The sequence below is a fragment of the Cephus cinctus genome, unplaced genomic scaffold (genome assembly GCF_000341935.2).
Source record: "Cephus cinctus unplaced genomic scaffold, Ccin1 Ccin1_scaffold0816, whole genome shotgun sequence".
Lineage (NCBI taxonomy): Eukaryota > Metazoa > Arthropoda > Insecta > Hymenoptera > Cephidae > Cephus > Cephus cinctus.
In genome coordinates, this window is record NW_014333411.1 from 919 (window position 1) to 11,071 (window position 10,153).

General features: G+C 37.4%; 1 protein-coding gene across 2 annotated transcripts; it reads left to right on the top strand.

The window, feature by feature from the left end:
• Positions 1-828: 828 nt before the first annotated feature.
• Positions 829-8,626, top strand: LOC107270778 (116 kDa U5 small nuclear ribonucleoprotein component; the record flags this gene model as incomplete). 2 transcript variants are annotated; one of them, XM_015746103.2, is given in 6 exon segments in its annotated part: positions 829-1,233; positions 2,169-2,398; positions 4,133-4,486; positions 4,997-5,361; positions 5,613-5,893; positions 7,991-8,626. In XM_015746103.2, coding segments are annotated over 6 exon segments (2,141 nt in total), but the record flags the coding sequence as incomplete, so codon positions are not given.
• Between the last annotated feature and the right edge of the window lie 1,527 nt (positions 8,627-10,153).

Consider the following 10,153-nt stretch of genomic DNA (forward strand, 5'->3'; position numbering starts at 1 on the left):
AGCTACAACGTAGATAAATATGAAACTTCTATTTCATCGCTTTCCTAATGAAAAATGGCGGGGAAGCTTCGGGTGCGCTTGCGAAATCTCGAGATCTCCGTCACGGGATCATCTCCTCGAACAATAATTTTGTGCGAATTTGCAGTATCATTAAAGATGATATCTGGACCAGATTGGCCGGCGCCTGCGGAAGTTATGGCCATTTAAGTGTTTTCCCTTCAAGGGGGTGTAACTCCCCCTAGAGTGATCCTACAGGCATTCAATGGGGGGGTTTTTTAATGCCGAAGGATGCTCTCTCTCTTGCTCTGATTAGAAATATAAATTTCCTTCCGGAACTGCTAGTTTTCGAACTTTTCAAAAAGTCCCAAAATGCACTTTCTCACTCCAACCCCTGCTATTCGGCCATTTTGTATCCGATCGAGATAAAACAATTGCCATTCGAACGGGAAGGAAATTTCCTAAAAAATAAGTCTTTGGTTTTTCGAAATCTGTCATACTTTTCACAGAAATGTACAAAAATTCAAGTGTTGCACTTCAATTGGACGTTACTGTATGCATAACTGAGTTTTTCTGCATCAAAATATATTATATTTTTTAATTCCAACATATATTTTAGTGATTTTATCAAAAACCACGTGTGATTTGTTATATCATTGCATTGTTTGCGATCTATAAAAAAAGGACATTTTACTTGTGGAGGAGTTATAAGTTAATTACCTTTTCTTTATTTGAATAAGGCCATATATGACCTTCTGATCTGAAGAGGATTACAATATTACAAATTTATATTATATGGCATTTGTAAAGATTAATGAATTGTTTTTACAGATCGACTTGTTCTCGAACTAAAACTACCACCTCTGGATGCATACTATAAGTTGAGACACATTATTGAAGAAATTAATGGCCTCATTGCTTTGTACTCAGACTCAGAAAATCCATCATTTGTCTCACCTGCCTTGGGAAACGTATGTTTTGCTAGCTCTGAGTACAATGTTTGTTTTACATTAAAATCATTTGCCGCACTTTATGCCCGAAATCACCCAACACTCAATGCTACTGAATTTGCAAAGAGGTTATGGGGTGATGTATATTTTAATTCAAAAACACGAAAGTTTACAAAGAAACCTCCGCACAATACAGCTCAACGTAGTTTTATCGAATTTATATTGGAACCGCTATACAAGATATTCGCTCAGGTCGTTGGAGATGTTGACACTACTTTACCGGATGGTGAGTTTTTATTCAATCAGTCTTATTTTACTTATTTACATATTTTTTCCTTATCAAATATTAAATGACGCGCTATCATTAATAGCCAAGGTATTGGGTGAGTAAAATTTGTCATGCTCCCTTCTGTCTACTAAGAGTCTGCTATAATACAGATTTCAACTGCACGAATAAGTCCAAAAATTAAATTAATTTTTCGTTTTCAATTTTTAATAATATATTCTTATCCCCTTGCCTCTGGAGACGCTTACTTGTAAAGTGAGATAATAATTTGCAGGGAAAATTCTTCATCGGATTTTTACGAAACTGTACCTATTAGGCTTTGCAGGGTCACTGAATTCATATTTTCTCAAAAATTTCAAAATTCAAAATACGAGATTCAATATGGCGGATGAAAATGTAAAGGACGAAATAGATATACGATTAATTTATCAATTAATTTAAATTTTGATGAGAAGTACGCCTCAATTAACACTCATAAGTTGTGCAAAAGATTTTTAAACGATTTCTGGTTCGATCATACAGCAATATTTTAAAAATATAATCTTTAAAATAATGTTGAAATTATCAAATGTCAATTTAAAATAGTAGCTTGTGGGACAAACTGGATTGTCTTCTCTGGTGAGTTCTCTCTCGGATCAGCATGAACTTCCGATTAACATACATATGCTAAACTTATATCATTCAAGACTTGTCTTGTACGCGTACAGACGTTCGATACTGATCTGAGGGAGAATTTTATCGTATATAATAATTTTGTGCTTTCGTAAATCTATAAGCATATTTGTAATTAATTAAACATTGGTATGACATTATTTGAACCCTTTGATTTGGTCACCTATATCTGTAAATAATTAAAAGTAATGAGTATTGTTTTGCAGGCGGAAGTTATCAAATATGTCTTTAAGAGCTTGTGAAAATTTGTTGTTTGATTGTAGTTCTTGACGAGCTTGGAATCCGGCTAACCTCTGAAGAGATGAAAATGAATATCAGACCACTATTGAGATTGGTTTGCACTAGATTTCTTGGAGATATGTGTGGATTGGTTGATATGTGTGTCGCTCATGTTCCGAGTCCACTGGTCCATGCACCTGTTAAAGTTCAACATGTTTACACTGGGCCTGTAGATTCGCCATTGGCTCAAGATATGATCAACTGTGATCCAGATGTTAGTATTACAATATTATATGTTTTGATTACGAGAAGTAACAATAACAAGCATAAATCTTTAGATCTAATGCTACTAATAATAGTACAATGCACACGGAAGTTTCTGTTATATCGTAGACCACCTTTGGCCGTCCACCCCCGCTCATGCATTCGCAAGCAAAAGCTGGGCTTGTTATATATATAGGAATGAAACAAGACACCTCGCAGGTGTCGTAAGGCAGACTGATTTGAAAATAACAATTTTTGAGAATAAATGATTTTGATTGGCCAATATCCCGTTAACCGATAACTATTGCCCTCTTATTCGAGTCGCCCCTTTGACTATGTCGAGAGCGTTTTTTAACAAATGAATAGCGTAACAATTACTGAGATCCTCCACGATCGCTTCTCCTGTGCATAGGGTGAAAACAAGGCCCAACACCCAGCACCCAGCGCCAAGGGGATTTCACCACTGCCCGTAACTATAACCGAAACCTGCGCTTGTTCTCCAGCTCATTGCACTTCCTCGTGGGGCACTGGTATTGCAGCTGGGCTCGTGCCGACTCCTGGAGGAGCATTGTAGAGCGCTCTCCTCTGCCGAGAAATTTGTTTCCTCGAGAGTTCCTCTTCGCGGCTGATTTGGGCAAACGGACCTTCACTAATCCTAAATAAAACCTTTCGTCGAGAACTTTGACACGACCATACAAATACATCCGAGAACCTAATTTACAGATAGGGCGATGACTTGTGAAAAACCCGAAAAACCGTGAACGTTATTAAAAACGATAGCAAGAGTCCTTTCGTATCCGTGAGTGAAAAATCATGTCACACTATATACATTGTAATGGGTTCTCCTCGATCCTCCGTTATAATTAAAATCTATAAGGGTTGCCAGGGAGCGCTGGAAAACTAGCGATTTCCCAAAAATGAGTTCTGATCGGGAATCGAACCCAATGACTACGTACTACCAAGCCAGGACAATGACCACTGTGCCACCGAACCCACTGTTCGTTCTAATAAGTCTGATGTTTATACAATATAAATAAATGAAGAACAAGTAAAAATGCAAAATTATAATTATCATAATTATGTGGTATTTCATTATCATTTTTACTTTTATTGAAATTGTGGAGAATCGTGAGGAATAAAGTAAATACAAGGGTCTTCATATTACGAAATATTTATTATGACGCCGGAGGTCGGCGGCACAGCGCGCTTTACTACCAGCGCCGCAAAATGCGCAAAACTGCAAATGCCGACACTAATACGGCCATGTACTGCCTATAAGAATTTAGTAGAGTGCCAGGGGGTTGGATTCGGCGAAAAGTGTACCCTCTTCGGCGTCATTTTTAGGAGGCTTCGTCTCCATGTTACATCCCAATTACAATTCAAACAGTTTTTAATCATATTTTGTTAAACAAATATTTGATAAAGTTAGGCGTGGCGTTCTTTAAAATGCATTTTGCTCATTGATTGATTATATGTATATTTGAAACAACGTTAAATTGTGTATTATTCAATATCATGAAACCTATGAAGACTTGCGGTATAGCATCCTTTTAAAACCCTCATTTCTTATTGTTTTCAAACGTTTATCGGGTTTTTACATGTTCGCTGGGTCTCTCAAAGTCAACAGTAGCAAGCTAAAGTTAAGATATTACCGATGATTGCGTCTTCTAGAAATAGAGCTAGTGTTATATGTACATGTACTTTTTTGAAAAGCTTAATGAATGTTAAATGATTTATATTTTAGGGGCGGTTAATGATTCATAGTACGAAAATGTATCCGACCGAGGATTGTACGCTCTTCGTAGTCCTAGGGAGAGTGATGTCTGGTACTTTGGAAGCTAATCAACGTGTCCGAGTTCTTGGTGAAGCGTATTCCAGAGCAGACGAAGAAGATTCTCGGATCCTCACAGTGGGACGGCTTTGGATCAGTGAAGCCCGATATTCTATAGAATTGAATCGCGTGCCAGCCGGTAACTGGGTCCTTATAGAAGGTATTGATAGACCCATAGTAAAGACCAGTACTATAACGGATCTGATTGCGTCCGACGATCTCCATATATTTCGACCACTGAAATTCAACACTCAGAGTGTTATTAAGGTTTGTATTATAAATATATTTTTCCGAAATTCTGGCAGCTTTGTCTGTTAAAATGAGTATTTAGCTAAGTATATCCAATTATAATTATTAGCCAACGATAATAAATTAAATTGTGTTAGGACATTATGCTATGTTTAATCTCGTAGACATAACCAAAATTAAATAAAATATTTGTTAATATATACTAGGGACTGAACAAAAGGTGTTCAGTAATGTATTGAGTTGCTTATTAAAACCAGATACAAGGCATACTGCGTATCTGCTTCGTTTGCTTATTTCTATTAAACTAATCTTCGCAGCTGTAAGGTTAAATAACGTATTGGGTACAGGGATACAAAAATAAAAGGAAAAATATGTTTAACTGACTGCGAACTTGTATAAGCGGCAGTTCTTTGTGAATAGTTAGATGAAGCATGAAAATAAAAAAATAAATTGTACAATATCTAACATTATTCTTTCACAGTGACAATTTAAATGATTTATTTATTTTGAAATGTTTTTAATCTGTAGATTGCAGTGGAACCAGTGAATCCTTCGGAATTACCAAAAATGCTGGATGGTCTACGAAAAGTGAATAAAAGTTATCCGTTGTTAGGAACAAGAGTAGAGGAGAGCGGGGAGCATGTGGTTCTCGGTACTGGTGAACTTTATTTGGATTGCGCAATGCACGATTTGAGAAGAATGTATTCCGAAATTGATATCAAAGTAGCTGATCCTGTGGTGGCATTCGCTGAGACTGTTGTCGAAACAAGTTCATTAAAATGTTTTGCGGAGACACCGAATAAACGCAATAAACTTACAATGATAGCTGAACCATTGGAAAGAGGTCTTGCCGAAGATATCGAAGCTGAACATGTGCGGATAACATGGAACAAGTAATTACTATTTATTTTGTTGTTCTTTGTTGTTTTTCTATTTCCTTTACTTTGATTACCCTTAAAAAATTAACGATTATGCAGTACATATTATCTCTTACCTTTTTGGTTAACATAAACTATGGAATTTTGAAACAATTCTTCATTTAACGTTATCCTTTTAACCATTCTATATAAGGTGATGATTAATTAGCTACGCAACACTCTTCAGGCAATTATCTCTGTAGTATAATAATAAAGGCATTTTTTAGGAAGAGGTTAGGTGAATTTTTCCAAACGAAGTACGATTGGGATTTATTGGCGGCGAGAAGTATATGGGCATTTGGACCCGATTCGACAGGACCGAATATTCTCGTAGATGATACTTTACCTTCGGAGGTGGACAAAACGTTATTGAATAGTGCTCGAGATGCAATTATTCAAGGATTTCAGTGGGGTACACGAGAAGGTCCTTTATGCGAAGAACCTATTCGCAACGTCAAATTTAAAATACTTGACGCTGTGATTGCTCAGGAACCTCTTCATCGTGGAGGTATATTTCTTTATAATTTTTGTATCCTTGGAACTTACAACAATAAAATTCCTTGGATATTTTAATTTTTCCTAGCTTAAAATCGAACTGTATTGCCCGTTACCTTCTACCTAATGGTTTTATCTTGCATTATCGGAAAGTGAAAACACGCATGACGTTGTTGACAGTTATTTTGTATGCTATCGCAGACTGCAGAACTATTATAGAATCTCGCGTTTAAATAATGCTAAATAGCATATTACACAGTGGCGAAAAATGTCGTTTCTACTATTCGTCTTGGAGATTAAAATGTGTATTAAATGTTCTAATTTTTACATTATGGGCTATTCGGCAAAACGGTTAAAACATTGATATACATATAAAGATGCAACTATTAGGTATAAACGTTGCATAACTGGAATACGTTCAGAAACTTCAATTGAACGTAATCTGGTATTGCTCTATCTTTGTCGTAATAACGCTGGTAAAGAAAGATGCAGCGTGCCAAAATTATCTGGAGTAAGCGACCAGTATCTGCTGGTTGACAACTCAAATTATTCGCACCCAAAAATCTTTCTAAATCATAGGGTATTCGCAGTTATATGGGGTGTTCCTGATATATATTTTTCAATTCAGTTTTGTGAAATAGTGCGACAAATGTTACATTACCATATTCATACTTGCCCATGACACTTCTACAAACCTGTCAATATCAGTGTTTACTTATATTTTATTAATTTTTTAGAAAATGATAGAAAAGCCGGGGTTCGTAGAGATCGAGATTTAAGCCTGTATTCAGAACTCGCATTTAGTGCTAATAGCGCGCTTTCAAATTATTTGTTAGTGAGTTTAAAGGTGATCGTATTCAGGACCGCTTTATGGTCACTCTTACGGTCACTAACAGCTAATAGCGCGCTATTAGCGAAAAAGCCTATTCAGGACCGCTTTTAAGCATTTAACAGCGCGCTATTAGGCGCCATCTTGGGGCTAACAGCGAGCTATTCGGAGATGTGGGCAAGGGCATGTTTAAAGTGACAGGTCGCTCGAATATGGCGGACCAGATGGAGGCTATTGCCGAGATAGATGAAGTCCGCGAGTAAATGAAATGAGAGTAAGAAATCCGCAAGTTTTTCGAGAGAGACGTGATCCGTTTCGTACGTGACGTCATCCTTAGGCATTTCGGCCGTGTTCAATGCTCAGAGGCTATCAGATTTGTAGGGATCTTCATCCTCCATAAAATTTTCCAGGCAAATTTTATTGATTTTGAAATCGAGCCCAGAAGGTTTTGAGAGAGCAAAACCTTCACCTGCACCACTCGCACGCTTGCGATAGCAAGCAATAGTCTTCTTTGCTGTGAGTTTCCACCGCTGCTATGCATCTCTTATATCTTCCCATTCCCTCTTAATTCTAGTTGCCATCATTTTTTCTGTTAGTTTCATTCATTTGTCTCTTCTACTCTTTTGCAATCAAGCATTATTTGCTTTATTCTCTAGTATATCACGATTGTCGCTTACAAATTGTATGACTAATGCTTTTTCTTCGAGGGTGAAATTCTCCTTCGTTCCATGATGATCTACAACCATTTATTTTTTTTTTCATGTTCATGTCATGCCTGTCTTATAATAATTATAACGTATTAATTGAATATTAATAGCTTGGCTTCAAGAAAGGGAATTCTTGAATTTCGAATTTCAAATATGGCTGCAGTTTTTACCAAATATGAAGTTCGCGCTTTCCGAATGCCACCGAATACTCCCGAACATAATCGAATATGCCCGAGTCTTCCCGAATGATTACGAACGCGGTTGAAAGTACATGTTACAACACGCTGTTCCCTGTTAGCGTACCTTTAGCTAAAAGTGGCTTAAAAGCGAGTTCTGAATACGATCACTAACAACTCGGCGCAATCACTTTTAACTAATAGTGACTCTGTTAGTGACCTTAAGAGTTCTAAATACTTACGAGCTTTATACTTTTAATGATAATGCTTTCTTCAAATTTTGGGTACAAAGTTTCTTCGATTCAAGCTCTAAAACATGTAAATCACGCACATGTAGAAAGATCAATACAGTTCACCTTTAATTCTTTGTTTACATTATAGTATTTACGGTTTTACAGGAGGGCAGATTATTCCAACCGCAAGAAGAGTTGCATATTCTGCTTTTTTAATGGCAACGCCACGATTAATGGAACCCTATCTCTTTGTTGAAGTCCAAGCACCAGCAGACTGTGTTTCTGCAGTGTACACCGTACTAGCAAAACGAAGAGGGCATGTAACGCAAGATGCACCAGTTCCAGGTAGTCCGCTTTACACCATAAAGGCTTTTATTCCGGCCATTGACAGTTTCGGTTTTGAAACGGACTTGAGAACACATACTCAAGGACAAGCATTCTGTCTCTCCGTTTTTCATCATTGGCAAATTGTACCGGGTGACCCTCTTGATAAAAGTATTGCCATACGGCCGCTTGAACCTCAACCTGCCACGCATTTGGCTAGAGAATTTATGCTGAAGACTAGGCGGCGCAAAGGACTATCCGAGGATGTTTCCATCAATAAATTTTTTGATGATCCTATGCTTCTAGAACTTGCTAGACAAGATGTACTTTTAAATTATCCTCTGTAGAACTTTAAGTAAAGAATAAACTTAAGAAAAGTATTTTAAGGAATATATCAAACAAATCTTTTCTCTGTGTTTTTTTGACATTATTTGATATGCCTTGTCAAACTGATCATTAAAGTCCATTCTCAAAACAGTGTTTCTATGTTCATTTATTAACCTCTAGAACTATTATGCTTGTTCTTGTCCAGTATCACAGAAAAAGCCTAATACCAAACAATTAGCTAACCACTTTACTGCTTAGAGTCTGCACATCCTCCAGATTACTAAGAGTTTTATGACTGATACCACCCAGTATTGTGGAGCAAACGCTTGGGCATTAAAGTATCGGCAAAAATCGCCCCATATTTGTACAAAGGAAAAGATGTTTCGTCAATTCGGAGTCAACCTGAGATTGCAGCTAACATCAAATCTCAATGCGACATATCTTTTCGAAACGTATGATGTGCGGCATCAATCACCAATTGTCTCAAGGGGCAATGGAATTGCTCGCCAAGTTTCAAGGTGACAGTTTGGTTCCGCAGAGAAAGACATTTTGTCGAAAGGCTTCATATCGAAGTTTGCTCGCCAGCTCTTCACTCTCCCTTAATACGGGAACGTTGACTTGAAATTGTTTTCCGCATGAGAAGTCATAATTCCACATTCGCGATTTATAATTGTATAATATATTTAAAAGCGGGGTCAGTGGGATCTGTTTTACATAACGGAAGTCCGCGGAAGCACCGATATCACATATGGTTTTCAAGTTTAGGGAAAACTAAATGAATCTTTCAAGAATATACATCTATAAAAAATTCTTAGGCAAAAACTCAAACCATAAGAGATAGTACCGAAAAGGGACGTGTACGCTAGCCAGTCAAAGCCTAAATTGTATTGTTTTTCGTTAAAATTTTCATTAGTTTCATAATCCAACTGCATAGTCGTCCTTACCTACCAATACCTGCCCAGTTAATCTTTTATTATCCACGCAGAGTACTCCGCTGAAAATTTCTACTCCAATGATCTAGTTTTCTTTATCTATCACGTCCGCTATTTTTTGCAAATTTGTATAGATGCATCAATAGCAACCGTTTTTTCAATATTCTGAACAAATTCATCTCCCGTTTGCTAACATACAATAATTATGCACTAAGCTCACTTTCCTTCTCTACTGCTCCTTCACAAGTGTAACAATTGTCCAAATTAAATTTTTTGTTTTGCAATAAATTCCAACTTGGTATTTTCTTAAACAATCACTTTATTGAGTCTGCGCTAGAGACCAATCACCCCATCCAAAAAAATCAAGGTAAGTAGAGGAGGTAAGGGTCAATCGTGATAAAAATGATATAAACTAGAATATCTTTTGCGACGTGATTTTTCAATTCACGGTCACATGGCGATTCCGACTACCAATTTAGATAACGTCCTCGCTTTCTGGTTCCCTTCCAGTCGCCACCCTGCTTAGAAGCTACGCTCTCGGGTTGATTCGTAGTCCCGCCAATACTCTCGGAGGATTTAGTATTGTTTAGTTGAGGTGGAGGTGCTCGAATTTGCCGTAGAGAGATAATCTCGACGTACCGAGTTGTCCGGCAGAGGAGAGGATCCGACGGAGACGTCTCCACGGACCGGTAGAAGCCCGGGTGAAATACCAGTGCCCCGCTAGAGAGAGGCATAGGGCTGTAGA